This window comes from Neolamprologus multifasciatus, chromosome 12 (assembly GCF_963576455.1).
Source record: "Neolamprologus multifasciatus chromosome 12, fNeoMul1.2, whole genome shotgun sequence".
In the NCBI taxonomy this organism is placed as follows: Eukaryota; Metazoa; Chordata; class Actinopteri; order Cichliformes; family Cichlidae; genus Neolamprologus; species Neolamprologus multifasciatus.
In genome coordinates this window covers 30693140-30715073 of record NC_140450.1, presented here as the reverse complement: position 1 = coordinate 30715073, position 21934 = coordinate 30693140, and the positions used below count along the sequence as shown (strand labels likewise).

The 21934-nt window shown below is 44.3% G+C and overlaps 1 protein-coding gene across 4 annotated transcripts in view; it reads left to right on the top strand.

Annotated features, from left to right (window-relative positions):
- The window catches only part of cux2b (cut-like homeobox 2b), a 103147-nt gene that overhangs the window by 23098 nt on the left and 58115 nt on the right, over positions 1-21934 (top strand). For 3 of the 4 annotated variants that reach the window (XM_085181380.1, XM_085181381.1, XM_085181382.1), the window contains exons 2-3: positions 14481-14591; positions 18001-18048. In XM_085181380.1, coding sequence (XP_085037506.1) covers positions 14481-14591; positions 18001-18048 — 159 coding nt within the window. The other variant, XM_085181383.1, reaches the window with a different exon arrangement.

Genomic DNA, 21934 nt, shown 5'->3' with positions numbered 1-21934 from the left:
GAGTGTAAGGCGTCACTGCGTAGGTGGGGGTATTCTTAAACAGATAAAAGCTGTTAGGAGATAGACTTGGGCTTTATAACAAGGATCTCCCCCCGTTTCCTGTCCTCAAGGCTGGAGTGTTTGTCTGAGTGGCCTTCGCTATTATCCAGAGCTACCCTCCATAGGCCGCTGTGCCTGGGAGCAGCCCTCTTGCAGCCCGGCCCTATCTACTATGATTGTGTCCTTGACAACAACTACAAGAATCCACCTGGCCAAGATCTGGGTTTTAATGTGAGAACTCGTTTGGCTTTGTGTTCCCAGAGCCCTCGTTGTGAATTGACATTCACTTTAATTCACTTCTTACCCACTTGATGGGGATGGGTACATAGATGGAGGAAGACGGGCTCAAGGAAGAGCTGAATTGGTACCTCAGGTGACTCAAATTCGTATATGTTTAAAAAAAAAAAGAGTGAGTCACAGACATCCTATAAACCAACTACTGCTCACTCAGGGTACCTCCTCACACTTTGAATTCCTCTCAGTATACCGCTGAATCTGACAGCTCTCTGGAGAAAAGAGCCCTTAAATTATCAAGTGGGGCTCTAGTTGTTTTCCTTGTTGTTTTCAACTCCTAAAAGGAGGGGGTAGGGTGGGCTTTGGGGATGAATTGGTATGTTAAATGAGCTATGGGAGGTCTGCTGAGTTTTGTTTTTTTTTTTGAGTAGGGGGGAGTTCAGTCAGACGAGAATTGCTGCGTTGGGTGTTTGAGGCAGCTGTGTGAAGTCATTTTCCGGGAGTGAAAGCGGGAGAGAGGTGCGGATTAGGCAGCGCCTCTGAGCCGGAACAAGTCTGTCTGGGAAGGGATGAAGGCTACAAACCATAGATCTAATTCCCTCTCACGCAGCTAGACAGCAGAGACACTCACACATAGCCAGTGTGAATTAGGCCCATTTGCTCCCCTCAGTCTGAAGCGAGCGAACACGGGGAGCAGACAGGGAGAAGTTGACATACTCCTCACATGCTGCCCTCGCTCCCGACTCCCCGCGCTGCTTCCAGCCCACCTCCAAAAGCTGTCTCCAGCTTACGCTCGGGTTTTTTTTGTTTTTTTATTGTTGTGCTGCAGGTCTTTATTATTGCTGACATTAACATGAACACAGTGCAAAAACAGGCTCCAGTGTAATCCTATGAGAGGGGGTGGGAAAAGGGCATTCCACTGGCAGTGCAGAAAATGTTTGCACCTGTGGCCACATTGATCGCGTGCTTGAAACTCCAATGCTCTGAAGTTCATGTCTTTTTAATGTGTGTAATGCCTCGCCTCAGGTCATGCGATTGCCCCGAGGTTACGGAAGGTCCACGAGGCTGCGTGCGGTGGTGGATTAGCTGTCCTCCTTCCTCCCTGCCTACCTTGATAAACATGGTACCCACTCTTTGGCTCTGCGTGCACGGAGCCAAACCTAGTGCCCTCTCGTCCACACACAAACCCCTGACCCCAGAGCTCAGATCAATGCGGCTGACCCAGATACACTGTCCCCCTGTCTCTTTGTGATTGGACATACAGTGGTTTGCTTGTGGGTCAGAGGCAGCAGGGGAAGTTACAATTCAGAGCTGAATGCTACCCACCATGCAAAGCAGACACACAGTGTCCTTGAGGCTGTTTGAATTTCACCCAAAGTGTGAGCAGTATTTCTGTTTTTTCTTGCAATTCCACCGGCATGGAAAAACACGGGTGGCTTTAGTTACTAAGCTTTTGTTTAAGAGCTTTGCTAGTTGTGAAGAAAGATGGAGATGTTGGTGTAAGAGGCTCCCCCTACCCCCCGTCCTCTCCCTGTTGTGCTTGTCTCTCCCATCACAGCCCTCTCCACCCTGCGTGCCCAGTAATGAGTTGTATTACATGCTCTGTGGTGGGCATGTCTTGTGTTAGGGGCCTGTATTCAATCTTTGTACTGTGAATGCAGGGGAAGGCTCTTTGTGTGTCTTTGAGATGCGCTGAATTGAGACGGTGTGCACCGAGTGAAGCTGATGAGGAGAGAGCGAGTCCTGAGAGGAACATGTGGATGCCTGGCAGGCAGCAAAACGCTCTTGTATGTTTGTGCGCGCTTGTGCGTAGACGCCGTGTTTACGCCGTGTGCGTTCGCTTGTGGAGGGGCGGATTTCAAGGAAGTGTGCTGCTGAGCTGGATGCGAGTTGAATTAGTCTTAGTAATTCAGTTTACTTATCCCCACATTTTCAAATGGCACGCCAAGAGGTAGTGTATATTATATGAATGAAAATCTACTCCAGTCGGCTCATTCATCACTTGAGCCTCTCATTGTAACCCGCTCTGTGGACTGGCGAGGGGCCTAGCTATGGGCTAAGTGATTTTTATGAGGGAGCATCATGGGGCTCAGGTCTTATTCCTTTTTGTAGGAATGCATTTTCTACTTAGATGGCAACAAACTGCATTTGCACTTAAAACATATTCTGTAATCTTCTGTTATTTTACATACAAATTGCATCCTGGGCGATGCATTCATCATTGCTCATATCCAGCCCACTCTTAAATGAAAAATGTATCTGAGATGAATAATGGATCCTTCCATAGTATAATTTTATGTTTCTTGAATATACTCGAGAGTTCCTCCTCTGCTATATCCTCTAAATTTTTCTGCCTTGCCTGGATGAAGTTTTAGATATGAAGAAAAATTACTTATTTACCGTGGTTATTGTTTACCTGAGAAAATTTTACAATATGAATCCTCTTCAGTGCAGATAATATGTGGAGTATGGCGTCGAAGGAAGAAAAAAAAAAAAGCACTCTGCCGTTGTACAACTCCAGGATACTTCATATTTGAACGGCAGTCAGTCACGATCGTGTAGCGTCTTAAATGTTTAGTGTGTGGAACTCTCGGTCGGGAGATGATGGGGTTTGTAGACAGCTAGCGTACACGGCTGCTGATGTAGTGGCAGTGTGGTGGGGTTTCCTCTTGGGGGGGCTACGGGTGGGCAGCCGTGTGTGAAGCTGGGAGAATTGAGGTTGAGTAGCCGAGCCCTCTGTCTTTATCTCTAATTACATGGTGAGTCTTGGGGAGATTGGGCAGCACTGTAAAGCCCCGGCAGATAGCTTTGCGGCACCCTCCCCCTGGCTGTTACAGCGCAGGATCTAGGGGTGTGAAGCAGAACCAGGTCTGGTGGGGCCCTAATGCCCCTACAGATTTTCTCTCTGGGGAGCCCCGGGCGTTCTTTCCTCTCCATGGCAGCGCCGCAGTCTGCCGCATTCCAACCTGCCGCTCGGGGAGAAGCACACCGAGGCTCCGGGAGCCCACTCTGTCGTGCTCTACTTGCTCCTGTCGGTTTTTTTGTCGTCCCCGAAGTTTCGCAGCTCGTCCTGGGAGACGTCTTGACACAGAGTTGCAGATGGGAGGCACTGGACCGAGGCAGCTGGTGTCACAATGTGGATTGGAATTCACAGTTGGGATAAAATATGAAACAAATATGTCATTACACATATGTTTTCCGCTGTTTGTTCACCCAGCTGTTTCCTAGCTCAGCTCCCCCCACTCCCCCTTGCCTTGCCATATAAACCTGGGTAGGGCTGACTACTAATAATCCATGATTTGTCCCATTGTGCCCCATTTATTTTATTTTTTCCCCCCCAGTTACTTATGAGCATTATCCTCTGTAGCTGTCACCTTGGTCTGCTCAACAGAGCTGTGCATGCTGGAATTTAATGTTTACACTTGTTTTTGATGATACGAGGCGACGCCATCAAAAGACGGCACAGAACATACTTCACTACAAATGAAGGCAGAATAATTCCCAGTCAGTTAAGTGTCCTTTGATTCTTTTGCAAGTTTAATCTGCAGAAATCAATAAAAGGATGCACGTTGGGCCTGGGAGTCAACAGCAGCCGTGTTTGATGGGTAAACGGACAGCCAAATGGATGATGCGGGGGAGCATTCATCTTTCTTTAGGCAAATTGGGCTGCTAGGTCCCGACTAATTGATTGATCGCATGGACTTGCTGATACAATCAAAGCCTGGCCTGATTTATGGCGATAAATCGATTGATTAATAAGGTTTTCTGGGATGGGTTTGGTCCGTGATGGTGGCGAGAAGCAGGGGCGGAGGGGAAAGACACCTCCGAGCCACACATCCGTCTTGGAGCCATCAGCCGTGTTGGTTTAGTGTGGTAATAAGAGAGGCCCGGATCTCCCAGCTGACATTTACAAAGAGTTGCTTGGCTATGACCCGCTCCCTAGATTAACCTCCACTTGTTCTCATAAGTATCCCTGATATTAAAAGATGGGAAGCGGCATCGGGCGGCGGCGGAGGGCAAAAAAAAGAAAAAGAAGTGTGACTTTTTTCGGTACACCGTTTGCATACATCATTAGGGAGAACAACAAAAATCAATTGCACATTCCAGAATAAATAAAAACAAATATCTTGAGCGGGCCCTCTTGTTGACTCATTCCAGATTACATTTAGTCGGCTGTTTAAACGCTGATTTACAGCAAGATGGAGTCCATTCCCCGCACTCGCCTGCCTGTCTGCCTGCCTGTTCAGAATATGAAATGGAAGTTAAACACTGTGAATCTCCAGCGTGAGGAGGAGGGCTCTGGACGTGTGGGCAGTGTAGCATCAAATAGATTGTGTTTCCTCCCGTGTAAACGCCTAATGTGTGCCGAGCGCTCTGACACAGATGAATGTAAGGAATTTGCTGTAAAGACTTTACGGCCCTTTTGAGAGACATGGCTGGAAACCGGCAGCGTGGAACCTCCTCCACGCCCCCCTGAGCACATGTCCGCACAACACGCGCACGTTGGCGAGCGCTTGCGTTTGCACTTGCACACGTGGCGAGGCGCACGGCCCTCCGAGGAGAGAGGCTGCATCAAACTGGCGAAGCTGGTGCAGGCATTGGGGATGCTTTTTATTTGCTTTGGGTCAGATGTGGTGGCCCTGACGATGTGATGAGAATCATCCCACAGACCTGCTCGACGCTGTGCGCCGTATTACGGCAGGAAACAATCTCCTGACCGAGCTTATCATTTAATATACTACCTTCTGTTGCACAACAGGGCAAATTTTAAAGCGACTGAAGTATAAACTGGCCTTTCAAGTGGCTGCTCCCATTTTGTGACAACAGAACTCGCCTGCCAGTTCCCCGAGCCTTTTGTGACGGAGCTCAAAGCTCTCGGCTGCTTGTTGTCAGCTCCGGTTTTATTCCCACTCTCACCGCTCTATTTAGATTCATTTATTTTTGGTTCAAATGCTGTAAAATGAAAGTGTGATGCCGAGAGGGAGGGTAAAGGGAGTGTTCCCTCTCTCTCAGACAGGTGGCCCCGGTTTATGTCGCCGGGCCCCAGGGGCCCCACTAACTGAGTCTGAGCGAGAGGAGGGACCCGTCTCTCGGCGCTACACAGGTGGTGTGAAACGGAGCCCTCTCTCCACACCTGAAATATTCAGATTCTTCCAGCGGCTTTGCTTTGATCTCACCGCAATCGACAAGGGAAAACGTAGAGGATGGGGTGGTGGGGGGTAGAGAAAACAACAAAAACAAGAGGAAGAGCAGCACACCTGAGAGCGAACAGATTGACATTTCTTAAGAGAGAATAAACAATCGCAGGTTAGCTGTGCTGCATCGCTGCAGCTTGTCGTTTCAGGTGAAAGTGGGCCACGGCAGCGATGGCTGCGTCTGCGGAGCCTTCCTCCTCTCGTGCAAACTGACCTCAATGGTGAAGCTTCACAGGAACGAGTCCCCCGCAGCACGCGCCTCTGTTTCCACTTTGAAAGTTATTAGAAACCAGAAAGCAAAACCTGTCCCCAATTTTATTCAAGTGCGACAATGTTGCCGCTCGCCTAATTTTTCACGCATACCCCAGAAAAGAAAAAAACCCAACTTGTTTTGGATGGTTATTATGTTTGAAGCACCGGGCTCTCTCTCTTTTTTCTAATTCTCAACTATTGTAACACCCTCCCGTTGCTCTTTCATATTCACATCTCCGTTTGAGCCGATCATTTTGGCCGACCGAGGTTATCGTGTCTTCGCTCAGGTTTCAACCCACTAGTCTGCTAATGAATCATAGGACTGTGTAATTAGTCACCCTGCATGTACAACACAATGACAATAGACACCCTGATTGTAACCACAGAGTTTGAAAGGAGCAGAACAATGCTCGGCCTTAATGATGATATATAAGGTGTTGTAATTGGCCTTCGTTTGGAGCGCTCAGTCATGGATTGTAATTTGAAGTTTCTAATTGGAGGGCATTTAAAGTTATTCATTGGTTTCAGAGTGGATACAGGATTGTTTGAAAGAGCCGTAATAAGATGTTTTCATGATACCTCTTGATACTATTTTTGAATGAGACTTGACAATAAATGGAATTAGGGCCTCCCTGGTCATACTAAGATGAATTACCAGTGCATTAGTGTGAAAAGAAAGAGGGAAAAAAGCGTGTTTGTGTGTACATGTGTGTCCAAGCGTGCATGTTGGATTTAAAGAGAGAGAAGTGTTGACAAGTAGGCTGTGCTCTGGCGCATCAGGCGCCGAAAACTCTCTAAATGAAGCAGGGTATGACGAATAATGGCTGACAACACCAGTCACACCTTTTGCTGATGGTTGTAACGCTCACGCGCTTCTCCTTCCTTTTGTAAGATTTAGCATGCTGTTTGAAGACAGCCTGACTGACTGGGGATTAATTATTTTGGATGATTTATCAGACTTTCCAGTCCAGAGTTGAGCGAGGTGTCAAAATGAAACGTGATTTTTTAAAAAACATTTATTTATTTATTTTCCCTCCGCATTCACCGGTAAGTCCTCGCACACAGTCTGTACACCTTTACCTGTTTATGCACAATGCAGTCAGCATTGCTGCTACACAGTGGACGGAGCTAGGGTTCCCAACCTCGGTGTCAGGACCTCACAAGGAGACACAAAATGTATCAGAGGAGGTGAAAGGAGACTCATTGGACACTCGGAGCACACATGCTTATTATACACAGTTCTTGCGTGACTGCTGCAGCATTTTTCAGCTGCTGCAGCTTGTACGCTTTTTATACGACGCGCGCAATGAGCATGGGATCAGACCTCCAATCCTGTGATTACTCTACTCCCACAAATGTAATAAGGCAATGGCAAGGGAAAAGGAAAGGAAGGCATCATGTCTTCATATCATTCGAAGTCTGTTTAAGCTGCAGAATTTCCTCTCGCCTCCTCAGACATGTCAGGCCTGCTGCTGTCCTGCATCGCTGCCCCTCCACTACCCCAGCATTCACCTGTGGGCTCTGAGGGATAATTACTTATCATGTCCCAGATTCTACGCGTGTCATATTTTTGGGAAGAGATGATTTCAGAGCTGAATTCTCGATATATTCTGTTGCTTTAATAAATCAGTAAATTCAAATATGAGCACTCTGACTGAAATAGGCATGGACTGTGATTTTCTGGGCAGATACAAAAATTATGATTTGGCTGATAGCTGATGCTTTATTCTCTCTCTTTTTTTGTGGTCACTCATTCTGCCTTTTTCCCCATGAAAACAAGGAAATTGTCTTTACAGATGTTACTTTAACAGATTTATTGCCCACAGACATTCATGTTTGTCCTGTCTTCCTCTGCTAACTGCTAACCCGTCACGGCACATAGCTGCCCCTCCTTGAGCCTGATTGTGTTGGAGGGTTCTTCCTATTAAAAATGAATTTTCCTTCCCACTGTCGTTTGATTGTTGGGGTTTTGTCTGTATTATTGTAGGGTATTTACCTGTTGTTGTGATTTGTCACTAAATTGAATTGAATATAAAGTTGAGGCAAGTCTGTGTTACCTTACCTAACAGATGTGTATGCAAATAGCTGTGTGTGGAAGCTGCTTATTTGCGCCTTATTTCTCTTTAATTAGCCGTTGGCAGTCAGTGTTTGGCAGGTTTTCAGTGCAGACCTCGTCATAACCATGTTTAGATAATATTTTTGTGGGTAGACCGTATACTTTGTAACTTTTTCTAAATCTTTATCTTGGATTAAGCTCAACCCCATGTGGCACTCACAGTTGTTTAAACAAACTGGGAAATATTGGGTAATAGTGGGTATTGGGTAGTTTGGTTGAACCGCAGTGTGATGGTGACATGAAATGATGTAGAGCAAAACTAACGAAGCATCAGTTCGGGGAATAAACAGATGGAGGGGGATGCCAGGTGATAGCATCCCGCCCCCCCCACAGCATCCCTGTCAGAAGCTGCATGCTCAGCTCACATTCCAAGTGTGGGGTCGCGGAGGTCAGAAGCTCCTCCCTGCTGGGTTTGTCTGGGCGGTCTAGCACCCACATAGACACACGCTGTCTGTTTGTGCCCTTAACTGATGCACAGCTCAAGGAGGCCAGATAAGAGTTCATTTTGGATCTTTCATATGGACAGGCGCCAACGTGCGCCTCTCCCCGAGCTCCTCTAACCCCTTCAGCCAAACCACTCCCTCAGCTGTTAGCGGCTGGGAGCGTTTGCCAATCATAATGTTGAGGCCAGACTAGACTGCAGTGATTGGGGCCATTGATTGTAGTGATTTGATTTATTGATCAGTCTGCCCTCTCGAATGTGGCGTCTCAGATGCGGGGCTAATCTGAGGCTGCTATGGACAATCTTGTGCCTCACAGAGAATGAGAAGCGATAAGGAAAGTATGAAAAGGAAACTACACTTATCTTAATCACATACTGGTCCCCGCTCTGCCTCGCTCGCTGCAGCCCCCCGTGTGCAGATGTCAGCGCACATGTGTCTGTGCGCACACATGTGTGCCAAATCGCTCTTTTGTGCAAGACCTTGCATGCAAAGAGTGTGTGTTGTTGTGTCAGTGTGCGTATGCGGTGGGGGTTGTGAGGCAGTACAGTCACCAGGCAGAACAGAGTGGATCTATAAATTGATGGAATTCAAAGCCTCCAGCATCGATTACCATTATAACAAACAGCAGCACACAGAATGTCTGATTATTTTTAGACAAAGATTCTGTGCTCTCAGCAGCAATTCTGCTGATGCTGTCACACTTTCAGACATCTGCCTATGATTGCAATTAGATGGGATACAAAAAGAAAAATAATACCCCCATCTGCATTTTCCCCTCTCTCCTCCTCCTTCCTATTTTTTCCCTCTTTAATTTGTGCTGTCCAAGCCCACTGCACACAATAGTGATTTTGACTCAGTCTACCTCAATGCAGTACCTTGCTAGTTTTCTTTTTTTTTTGCACAGTTGTCAACATTTTCCACCACGGCTTGTCTTTGTGAAAGGCCAGAAAATAGCTTACCACCACAGATGTAATCAAGATGAGCTAGGTTTAATGAATCAATGTCAAATCTACTCCAACATAACACATTAGCGAGTCCCGGATTTTACCTAAAACATTCCTGCTTGCACAGATTGCTACAGCACATCATTTTGCTCCAGTTTTTTTTTGTCAAGAACAATTGTGTTAATTAGCTTTTATCCAACTTCCCTTTGCCTAGAATCATCATTTAAAGAAACATAACATACTCTACAACCAGCTCGCTTTGTCTTTTTTTGTTTTGTCAGATTTCTTGCCACCTCTAACCTCCAGTTTCTTGCCTGCTTCTCTCACCCTATGGAGTCTGAAAGGATCTGTGCCTGTAGCCTTCACTGCAACATGCTTTGCATAAACCTCAGACCTCTTAATGTAGTATAAACAGCTGCTTTATCATATCATCTGACGGCTCCACTATGGGGTCCGTCTTTGGTCAGTGTCAGAAGGCCACAGTCTGCTTTTGTAAGCCAAAGGATATGTGAGTCATGGTTTCACAGCTATTTTTTCCTTCCCTTGTGTTTAGCTGGTCGTTGAGCCGCTAGTCCGTTTACAGGCTGCCAATAGGGTGCAGATCTAGCCTGTTAAAACCACTAAGCTCCTTCTTTCTTGGTCTTTGTTTTCGAGTCACCAAGATTGCCTTCTTCTCACGTATCGATGGGAGCACACCAGGACTGGTTCCATTCTCAAAATCCCTCTTTCCTGCCTCCTCTGGTCCCAGTGACAGCTCCGCCCTCCCAGGGGAAACTCATCAATTATGGCTGGATGTTTGACTGGCAGAGGCTTAATGACAGGAGCTCTGTATTGACCTGACTGCCACACACTGAAAATTTGGTCCCAATCGCCCTTTTTAAAACCTGTCAAATGATTACTGAGAAACTCCTCTTTGCACAGCTTGTTGCAACTTGCCTTTTCTTCCTCTTTTTTTAAGACGAAGAAATCTACATGTTCATGCAATTGATCCTGTGAAGGATGAAGCCCAACATAATGAAGGGAGATAAGTAAATTTTATCAGGGATCTTGAAGGTCCCCTGGTTGTAGGTTGAAACGGATCACATCTGATTAGGAAGCAGAGGAAAAGTCTTCCTCAGTATCTTTTGTCTCCAGAGATAGCCTTGCTATTTCAGCAACATTATATTGTGAGTTTCTCCCATCATCAGTCTGAACAAGACAACCAAAGTAGCAAACCGTCTGTTCTGCCTCACTTCTTTCCAGAAAGACAGGCAGTAGGTTTCATTTGATGGGCTGTTGCCCAGGCTCCCCTCCCTCGTAATGGTCTAGAAACTGTGGGGATGCTTTCAAAATAACCGTGCCATAATGACTGCACTGTTTGACTTGCATACTGCATGAGTATCCACCATTCTCATCAGCTGAGCTGCAATAAAAGTGAGCCCAGCTTTACGGCGAAGCCACTGACGCACGGGCAGACTCAGAAAAACCACACTGTTATATCTTAAGTACTTATAAAATCCACTCAAAGTCACTTCTTGAGGAATTTTCTCTTGGCAAGATTAGCCAGTCTAGGGCCATTTGAATCTAGTGGAGGTTGGCCGGCTTCTGAAAGCCGACTCTCTAATCTCCAGGAAGGCTCATCCCAGATGGACTGTGAGGACTAACAGGAATTTATAAAGTCCTGTCGCCTTATCCTGTACAGCCATGCCCTTTTTCTTTCTTTTTTTTCCCCTTCTGTGACAGCACGATTTACAAGGAAAGACACATTTCCTTCTCACCAAACGTATCATAAATATTGGAACGTTTTGACGTTTTGGTAGATGTTCAAACATGTTACGTTGGTCTTTGGTATAAATACAAGGATTGACTTCAACTTGACCTGTCATTACTTGAAAACTACACATTGCATTGCTGCAGTTTAAGTTTTTCTTTAGTTTTTTTTGTATTAATGCAAAGCAATTTCACACAGACCCAGACACACATAGAAAATAACCGCAGTGGGCTATGAAAACAACTGACCCAGAATAAAATGGGTGGCAATGTCTATTATTCGTATTGTTAGCAGTCTTCCTTAACCCTCTCAGGCTCAAATTAAACTTTTTTGTTGCTAATGCACAACCAAGTCCTGCAGTGGTACTTCTGAGTAAAAAAAACTCATAAAATGTGTATGTGGGGTAATCAGGTTGTTAGTTTTTAACTGTTGCAAATCGCAGCAAAAAGATTTTCTGGCACAACTTCACCTGCTTCCAAGGTGCATGGAGAGGATAAAAGAATTCACAAAACAGGAACTCCAGCAACACTTGAGGGAAGATGAACAACTTTAATAGACCAACGTGTTTCGGTTTGTGGCCTTCATCAGGGTCATAGTAAAACATTGTAAAAATTGCTTAAATACAAGACAGGAAATAGAAAAAAATTCCAAATTAACCAGTCAAAACTTTATAGATTGGTCAGCTGACATATTGCAAATCGGCACCGCCTGCCTCGAGAGGGTTAAAAGACAAAACTACACTTGATTAATCTGACTTACCGTATTGCACTATCTTCTAGCTCGTCTTATTTCTTTATTTGCGTGCACTTAATCTGTTCAGTTGGCCACTGGTTTATATGTTGCGTATATACCACATGAGAACAGTCTCATGTAAGGCTTTGTGAATAGTGAAAAAATATAATATAAAATATACAATGTTTAAAATAACTTGGTCGATTGTCTATACCAGTGCTTTTACTTTCTGTCCAGGATAGCAAATACATTTAAAAAAATGTTTTTCTTTTTTTTATATTTAGCTTTTGCTAAAGTGACACAAATGATAAACATCAATCTCAATATGCGATGCATATGGGTGAAAAATGAGCAAAGACGCTAACAGAGATTGGCTGCTGCCACAAAAACGACCAAGAAATGATGCAGACGAGAAGAACCAGACTTTCCAATATTTGTTAACTTCACTATTTTGCTAAAAATCTTCATCCAGCAAACCTCTTGGCTATGAGCGGAAAATTGCAGCTTAGCACAGCAGCACATGCCTGGAGGTGCAACCTGGCCAGTCAGCAACATTTGCCCCCTTGTAGTGATGCTTGTGACTTTTCCGTCTTTAGCCTGTGGCGATGACGCTCTGTGTTCAGTGATCGATCACCGATTTCTTGGAAAGTGAAGTTTTGGCAGAAATTAAATCCTTTACAAACATGTTACACATGACTATCCATGTGCGTTGTTATAAAATTACTATAATTCAACAACTGGACACAGTTCGACAGTTCAAGTTTAAGATCTATAGAAAATAAACAAAGCTGCATGAATTAAATCTGTTTATTTATTTATTTTTTTACATGTTAGGGCACACAAAAAAGTTAAATTGAAAGTTTTAGACCTCAGCTTGGCTCTCGCTTGTTTCATTGCATATGTCAACTGGACTGATAGTGATATTGGAGTGATGGATCAGTACATCCTTAGTTGTATGGTTTTTAACCTTTTAATAACTGAAAGTGTTGTTTTGATTGAACAAATTTAAAGATTCAGTGTTGCATTGTGTTGAACGCCAATGAAAGAGTCAGGAAGTCAGAAAGAATAAAATGCTGTTATAGTTTTGTGACATACAATAATGCCATACCTAACATTTAAATGGACTTCTGTGGAACATTTTATAGGCTAAGACGGTTGGAGAAGAAAGAGTTAGTGGGATAAGTTTAATATAACCTCCTGTAGAGGAACCTGGGGTGGATTGATGGGCATTAAAGCTGTAGCTTTGACATTGGATGCTGCTCATCACATCTCAGGAGCATGGACCTTGGCCAATACAGCGCCAAGGTTGTAAATGTCCTCAAGGCTTGCATGCTGTCACAACAAACTTTTACTGCTGAGGCGATAGCATCAGTCAGGTACCTTTCTTGTAGACAAATTGGTAAAGTTGTGGCGTTAGAGTCTCAGTGTATAGCATCTCGCTTAAGACAGTGCACATTCCTACTTTAGCCCCTTTTTGACTTGCCAGTCCAGGGACTTGAACCAGCAGCCCTTCAATTAACAGACCGCTTCTCCAACCGACAGGCTGTCACCATCCCACGAGGCCACGGCTGGTTGGAAGCTTCATCCTTCCATTATCTGACTTTTTTCCCTCTCCTCCTTGTCGTGTTGTGATTTATTAAATTGCCTTTAAGTAAGACTGCAGATTAATTAAAACACTGTCAATTTAATTTCCCGGCGTCATATATAAATTCGCAGTGGTAATTGAATCCCCTACTCCACTTTTTATATTGTAACCCAGCAGTTACAACAGAAGAAGGTCCTCGTCAATTACTGATAATCACAGTCCAAACTAAGAGGAATACACTGCTGTCTGTTTCACTGCTCGGTGTAGGAAAGCAGAGTTCGAATCTGCTTTCTCCCTTTTTTTTCTGTTTGCTGAAAGAGCCGGGAATTGGATGACTGATCGATAATATTGGATTTGCGGATGGCATGTGGTGCAGCTGAGTCCACGGTGAATGCAAGGTTCTGATGAAGGGGCCTGCTGCACAGGCAGCTATGCATAGCGGATCAGACATGTCGGCAGGGCGGAGCTCTCGTTTTCCTATGACTACAGATATGTAAGCAACCGATGTGACATTAATGGAATAGCAATTGGGGCCCGTTGTTGTAGCAAAAGGGGTAATGTGGTTTAAAGCTATGGAGGCTGCTGTCGCGTATTGAAAATCTGAGCGGGATCAATATAAAGATTGGTGCGGGCGATGGGGGAGAGAGATGGAAAAGAGGCTGAAAATAGATCTGACCTGTGGTAATTACTACAGCATGTGAGGCGCTCGTGTGTTTGAATCAGGTCTCAGCCGGGCTTAAAAAACAGCCACTCATTTCAGAAGGAAGCTCCATTTGTTTATAAGGGTGTTTGTCAGGTTATTGGGCCTTAACACGTGACCCCCTCCCTCCCTTGCTCTCTCTCTCACCCTCCACCCTCTCACCCCATTCGCTCACTGGCGCTCTATAGCCGTTGCAAGCGTATTGATTATTTCAAATACTGATTATCTAAAAGGCCTTCTGCTACTGTAGGCATTGGATTTATTTTGGCTTAATTATTTATGGGCCAGGGCTAGCTGTAAGTATTACTGCTGTGAGATCATGAAGGATTACATTGTTAATATTCAGCAGTGTATTTTTATTTATGTACACTCTTAAGCTTTACTGGATGAGCTTTGGCCGGCTCCCTAAAGTGCCGTCTCTCTCTCTCTGTCTCGCTCTGTTTCTCGCTCCCCCGTCTCACCGTTTGTCTGTCTTTTGTGTGTTTTGTAGAGGGAGCTAAACTCTGCAGCGTCTGAACTGGCGGGTCGACAAGAGGAGAGTGAACATTCCCACAAGCACCTGGTAGAGCTGAGCAGAGAGTTCAAGAGAAATGTCCCTGAGGTGAGTCTGACACCCCCCCCCCCCCCTTTACACTGTCTCACACATACACACATATGACCCCCCTACATTATTTCAACTATGTGCCATTTTGCTCATCTTCACCTTAGCAGGTACTGACTGTCTGCATCACTGCAGCTGCTCAAGCCCCCGCACATACCTTTTTGAGCAGGGAATTATTTCTCTTGTAAAGCCTGCATTAGCATACTGTATGTTAACAGTGCGCAACACTTGCGAGAAATCAGGGTTAGCCTCCTCCCTTCCCCTTTCCAGTAGATCAGTTAATATTTAAATGCTGAGGCCTTGCAGTATTAGCCTCTGGCTTGGTGCGATGAGGGTTGAGGGGGCTCATTTGCAAAAAAAGGTAAGCACGACTGTGCTGGTTGCTTTCAACTCCAAAGCTAAAGCACCACTTTATGAAAAAGTTATCTTGGTGTCAGAGTTGGCAGTGGATGTTGATATATCTCCAGGTTTATGTGATGGATCAGGAACAGGTGTCTCTCCAAACGCATTAAGGAAAGGGATTCTGACTAAACAATGTGATGAATGCTGATTGCATCCCCCTCTGCACCATCCCGCCTGTTAGGGTTCACTACTTTGTCTCTGGTTCTATGTTACAATACAGAACCAGACATAAGTTGTGATATACACTGAGCTATCAAAGCAGCTACTTTCCTTTCCTTTAACAACAAGTGAACTCCATTAGTCTGATGTATCTTCAGTTCATTCTTTTTCTGAACTCTCTTCTAACAGCTTTTACTAGAATAGCATGTTTTGCAGTCTCATAAAACAAAGCTCCACATGGCTAATTACCATAACCAAGCACATGGCTAATTAGAATATTATTACATATACACATTACCCAAGCTATTTCTCAACATATGTTTACACACATGCTGTACACAAACGTGAAATGTGCTCATGCTAAAAAAAAAAAAAGTCTAAACAGATGCTCAGATAAATTGTGTATTTTACTCCAAAGCTAGGCTAACATACAAGTAGCATCCCTAAAGTTTGCTACAGTGATGAAGCAGGCCCTTTTAGCTTCTTAGCCATAATCTCACATGTAATCTCATAGCTTTGTGTTTCTTTACATCCACTGTTTGTCTTCAGTTGAAGCGGTGTGGACCACTGACTCTGCATTGATCTTTTCATTTAGCCTCTTGCTACTTCCTTCCTTCTGCTGTCTTGCCACCAGCACTATTTTCCCCTCTTTATTTTATTTCTTAATTAATAGTTAATCTGTAATTCTTAGATTTTCTTGTTGAGGGGCAAACCAAAAAAATTCTACCCTAAGCCAAAGTCAAATTTAAATGTTGAAGTTGTTGTTTGCCAATGATGAGATTCCTTTTGAGACTTTAAAGCGAATGATACGGTGGCCCTGAGAGTCAAAGCACAACAGATGTTTTGGGGGGGGGGAGGCATTAAGGTGACAAAACAGCTGCAGAAGTGACAGAAACCAAAACATGTGAAGGGTTGCGCTGAGACACGCTTAAAAGAAGGATTAATCAGTGCCGTGAGGGAGAAAAAGACAAAAGTAAGGTCACATGGTTCATGTAATACTGTAGCTACGTGTTTGCTATTAGCCGTTTATTGTTAGCTTGTCACTTTCGCAGCTTGTCATGTTATCGTCTCCACAGAAACACTTGAGTTGCATTTTATCTTTTCTCTTTCCGTTGTGTTTTGTGTGTGTAGTTTTTTTGGTAGCTTTTCTATATGCTGACGTTTTCTTAAGTTGCAATGCATTTGACCTCTCAGGGCTGCCGTAGAATGAGGACTGGCGATAGATATTGATAAGACTTTATGATACCACTACTGTTATTGATTCTTCTTAGCTGAGCCACAACAAAACAGTTTTTATTATGTTAGAGTTTTGAACACAGTGTAGAAACTAAAGGAGAAAAAAAGTATTTGAGGTGTGCCCCACTTATTAAAAGCAAATGTTGATTATTTTTCAATATGTAGCTGTCAAAAGAAACATGTTGGCACTGGTAAAAAGGAGTGATGCACTTGGAGCCATATGATTCTGATGAACTGGACAATCTGGAACCAGTTCTGAATAGCTTTCCTTAATGAAATTTCATTGCATTAACTACAGTGTAGTCAGATATGAGATCTCTTTGTGGTTAGCACCACCGAGAGAAACTATTAAACACAAGCAATACATCTTTCAGTGTAAGTACTGGAATGTGAATGTCATTTGAAGCGAACGTAAGCTATAATATTTCTTCTGTTTCCAATCAGTTCTTGTCTTGTCATTATTTAGGGGTACTAAAAATATCTTATTTAACCAGGACTCATTTTCTAGTTCCATATTTGTGTTCTTGGACCTGAATAGCTTTGCATAATTCACAGTTAAAATATAATCTTTATTGAGCTCGTCTTATCTTCTGTCTGAAGCGAACCGTTTTTCCCCTCCATTTAAGAAAACTTTCTTCTGACTACAAGAGGTTTGAACATCAGGTGGGTGGGGCTTGAATTCTTACATCCAGAGGTGTGTGGCTCAGGTGACTACAACAGGGATATCCCCTCGCATTGACATCATGCAGGACCAAGAGTAGAAAAAGTGAAAGAGAGCATTTTTTTGTCACATCCTGACTAATCATACTTTCAGACGCTACTAAATTCTACTAAAAGGGGCGGATGTCAAACTCTCCTAACCATTACACTTAATACATCACAATAAGATTTTAACAACATGTAGAATTTCATGTGTCATTATTCATGTTCTGGGCTATTTTTAATATCTACTAAGAAGCTATATAGACATCACTTATTTTCATGTTCTTCTGCTTTACATTAAAAATGTGCTGAGACCTCGATGCACCTTGCTTTTGTAAAGCAAAATGGCAATTAAGGTAGATTGAACCGAGTACATGAAAAGCAAAACCTAAGAGAGATACAGATATGATTTAGTCCTTTTTCATCATCTTCCTTTGAAATGATCAACTATTGACATGTAGGCTGAATTCAAAGAGAATATTTTTATATTTTATAAATTAACCTCCAGGCTATTTGCTATGCTGCCTGCCTATCTCAGCCTGTAGTGCGCTGCTGTAATCTTGTCAGTATAATACAGGCGTTTAAGACAGGATCAGGCTGTCACCACTGGCAGCACAATCCCCTTACCTGAGGCTGCGAGAGCTCGCACACGTCTGGATCTCTAGCTAGTGGAAAGCCCCACTTTTGAAACATGCCCACTCAAACTCTTCAGGTTTAACCACTAATACTCACACCCCATCACGACGTAACTCACCGGCAGCACACGTGCAATGTGAGGGAAGCTGTGGTGAGAATCCATTAACGTGCTCTTTCTTATGTTTGTGCCGCACTGGGACTGGTAGACAGGTGGAGTGTGTGCAAAAACGACAAAGTGCTGAGACAGAGTTTACTTTTTTTTGTCTGTACACAGGAAGTCCGGGAGATGGTGGCACCTGTTCTCAAGAGTTTCCAAGCCCAGGTGAGTTGCACGACTTTTGCATGTTACGGATCACTGATTCAGCAGCGGATTTAGCAGATTCAGCGCTTTTATCGACGATGTCTGAGGCTTTGTCTGCACAATATTATAATCTACTGAAAGGAGACACTTTTGCTTAGCACACTGACCAAAGCAGACTGCTGTGCTCCTGGAAAGAAACACTTGATTGATAGGGCAAGGAATCCATGGCGTGCTTTTCATGTTACTGCTCATCTGGTGCTTATTGACTGATGCCTTTTCTGTCAAAGTGAAGTAGCATCTATCTGCCATTAGATGATCAGATATCTGGCTTCTCATATTTTCTTGGCTGAGACAAGCCCTCATTTCCTGTTGTGATGGTGCATTCAGCGTGCCCCCTCTGACGTCGCCATATTGAAAAAGTCATCTGATACCTACCAAGACTCTGCTCTAGCCATTAAACCAAGGTCATAAATCACATTTGTGAGCTGCATTATGGTCCACGAAGCAGAGGCTTATGGAAATGATACCACAAATATGTTTCCAGTCTCGTTCTCCCCCTTCTAAACTCCCGCTCAGCGCTAACCTGAAAGCCTCATCATCGGTAAACATTAGAACACTCGGCATGGATTGTTCAGATCTCTTGGAAGCGATTATTGGCAGCTTCTTTTTAATGCTTTATAATTGACTATGCCCAAGTAAGCGTGTTTTCTGGCAGGAGCTATCACATTCAGCACCCTGTGGTTGATTTCTGTGCTAATTCAATTACTCCGACTGTAAAGTTCCACAAATATCAGAAGCACCCTTCCATATCTTTATTGTGCAAACAGGAACCCAAAGGATTAATTTAAGCACCATTGATGTCTGACAACTGGGAGTCTCGAGATGTTTCATAGTAGATAAAATAGATGGCTGATAATGAGCAATGATTTTTTTCTTTTTTTTCATGTTAGCTGCAGGCCTCTCTGGGTACCTCTTGGTCTCTCTTGTGTAACTACCACAGGCTCGTGTTCTGCACATTTATAAGTAAGCCAGCTTGCAAAGCAAAAAAAGCTATTTTTTGATCGCAGGGTGCAGCAGGCAACTAAGCACACCATAATAATCTAATCCTCTGGTGTTTTTCTGATACACTTTGACCTTATTGGTAATGTCAAACAGCTTGCAGAGGCTTGTGAACTTTACCCAGCAGTAGTCTGCTCGACCTCAGTGTAAGCTGTGGGACCTCGACCTGCTGCTGCTGCAGGGGGAGAAAGTGGAAGGGAAGGTTGGAGTTGGATGTGCTTATTTGGCTGTGTGGTTTGGGATAGACCGAAGCTCCCTTGCAGGTGCACTGTACAGGTGGTGAACCGTAGAAAAGTCCCGGCGTGTTGTGCGTGTGCGTGTGTGAGGATGCATACTTGCGAGGAGGAAAAAAAAACTGGGTCCCTGCCCCCCTTTTCCTCCCCTCCCTCATTGCAGTTCGGAGGCCCAGAGGAGTGCCTCTTGGTATTTGGACCCTCATCATGCCACTTCTAAAGGAGAAGTCGGCTCCTTTGAAGTGTTTGCGACATGACAGGTTCCCTTTCTTTTCTTTTTTCATTTCAATGTTCCCCACCCACTTTCCCTCTCTTCTCCCGTCCAATCTCGCCTTCTAATTATCACTAACCAGGCGACTGATTAGAAACACGTTGCCGACCTAGTTTTTCCGCAGAGCTGGAGGAGGAGAAAGGGTTAATCCCAGAGCTGGTGGCTGTCATTGGTCGCTTCCCTCCTTCTTCTCCTCTCTCTTTTTTTTTTCTCCTTTCGTTCTGCTCTCCTCTTTTCTTTCCCTGGAAGTTTGCTAATGAGGTCCCGTCAGAGCTGAGGAGAGGTGTTAATTTGGCCTTGTGAAGTAGGAAGGAGATTAAGGACAGTGAGGAGCTGAGTTTACGGCTTAAAATACACCGCTGTCCTTATTAATCCACAGGGCCCTGGGAGACCGGCGTTTTTGGTTTTATAATGAACACTGTCTTATTAAGAAGGTAATTTTAATAAAAATTTACGGCGAAGAAGAGGAGATGGTACACGTCTCCATGGTCTCAGGCACACCTTTGGGGCTGAGGGATATGACAGTTATTTCTCAAATAACCGATCGCTGGAGAGCCGGGGCCCGTTGGACCGCGCTGTTCACACAGCTCTCTCTCTCAGAGCTCTCGCTGCCATCTGAACATACAGGAAAAACAGACTTTGCCGACTCTCACCGAGACTTCGCGGGCTTCTCAGTGCAATTTACACCTCCCTCTCACTTTAGAGTATAAACTCCCCTCAGGAGGAACTGTGATTCCTGGTATGTTTGCAGGAGAGAGGCAGATTCCTCCTCACATCCGGACAATCTGAATATCAGGCCCAAATTAAGCACTCATTCTATTTTTCTCTCCTCTCCTCTTGATGTCGTTCGGCGATCTCGGAAAAAGAAAACAGCAGTATGGGTCCCTAATTACTGAAACTTGCTTTACAATGATAATCCGTAGAGTAATTTAGCGTGCACAATGAGAGTTGTGGTGCTTGCGCAGATGGAGATTCTGATAAATAGTTTGTAACGTGTAATTAGCAGCTCTGCCGGTTACATGCCATTAACCCCTCAAGCTCAGGAATCATTATTGGCCCTCATTATCAAGCAGTAAGGTACGATCGAGCTGACTAGACATCAAAAACATCAAACAGCTATTAAAGCAGTGCGAGCTGGGGGCCGGTGGACACCTGTTTATGAGTCTAACTGTGCCATTTCTTCCCCTGAGGTGCTAAAAGTGATGATGTGAGGGAAGACAATGTTTTCATGTATATTGTTGTTGTTGTGGTTGCTTGTTTTTCTGTGTGAGCTTTGGAGGTCTTTTTCAAACGAATTAAGACATCTCAAAATGGCTGCTGTGTGTTGTCTGAAAAGGTGGACTGTGCTGGTAATATGACCTTTCATGCTGGAAATGTGCAATAAAAAAGACAAAACAGTTGTTTGGATTGTCATATCTGCTTTAGCGCTTTTTTGTTTTTGTCGTTAAAAGCTTCTGCAACTGTATTTTCATCTGCGTTTAAGGCTTCTTGCAGATAATTTGTCCACGAGTATAAGAGCTGAGTGGAGACCTTTGCCCATAATGCCTCGCCCTGAGCTGCCCTCCCGTACTCCACGCGGCGAGGTAGACGACCACCGTCTTTGATCATCCATCGAGAGCCGACCAGTTTTTCCTCCTTTTTGATTAATTCCTGAAGGAAATGATAATTTCTCTTGAATGTATGAATATGTTATGAATAGTGGAATGAATCAAAGAGTAAAGGATGATAATTAATTACAGCGCTATGATAAAAGGCTGTGGGTGTTATGACGCAAGCTTCCTCTGTGTCATTATGAGAGGCTCCGTAATTACCTTTCTGCACGAGCCAGCGCTCCTGGCGGTGCTGGCAGTGAGAGTGCCGCTCGCTGAGTGAGTCTAACGGTCATAAAGCTTTTCCCTGCCTAATTGTCTGAGGGGCTCTATGGCACTTTCATAGATGAGGGACTGCGCCGTTAGGAAAAATGCTCGGCGACGCTACAGCTTTTCCAGCTCAATGAAGACAGATCTTCATCATGGGCTAAACCTTGCGGTTATTAGGTACAGATTGCATGAGTGGATGGCTAACTTGGGAAGGTGGTGTCGGAATGAGTGAGCAGCAGAGTCATACAGTCTGATAAAAAGCTGCTAGTAGACTACGTACAGTTTTAAAAGCAAGCTAGTGTGGATTTCTTTGTACATTATAGGCTCATATTTCTGTGCCAGTGAACCAGATCTGTGCCTCCCAGGTACCTCTGAATATTCCCTTTGTGTTATTATTCATGCCCTACCTTATGTAAGGGGCATTTACGACACCCTCCTACTCACTCCCACTCGCCCATCCTCCCATGCTTCCCCCCCGGCTATGA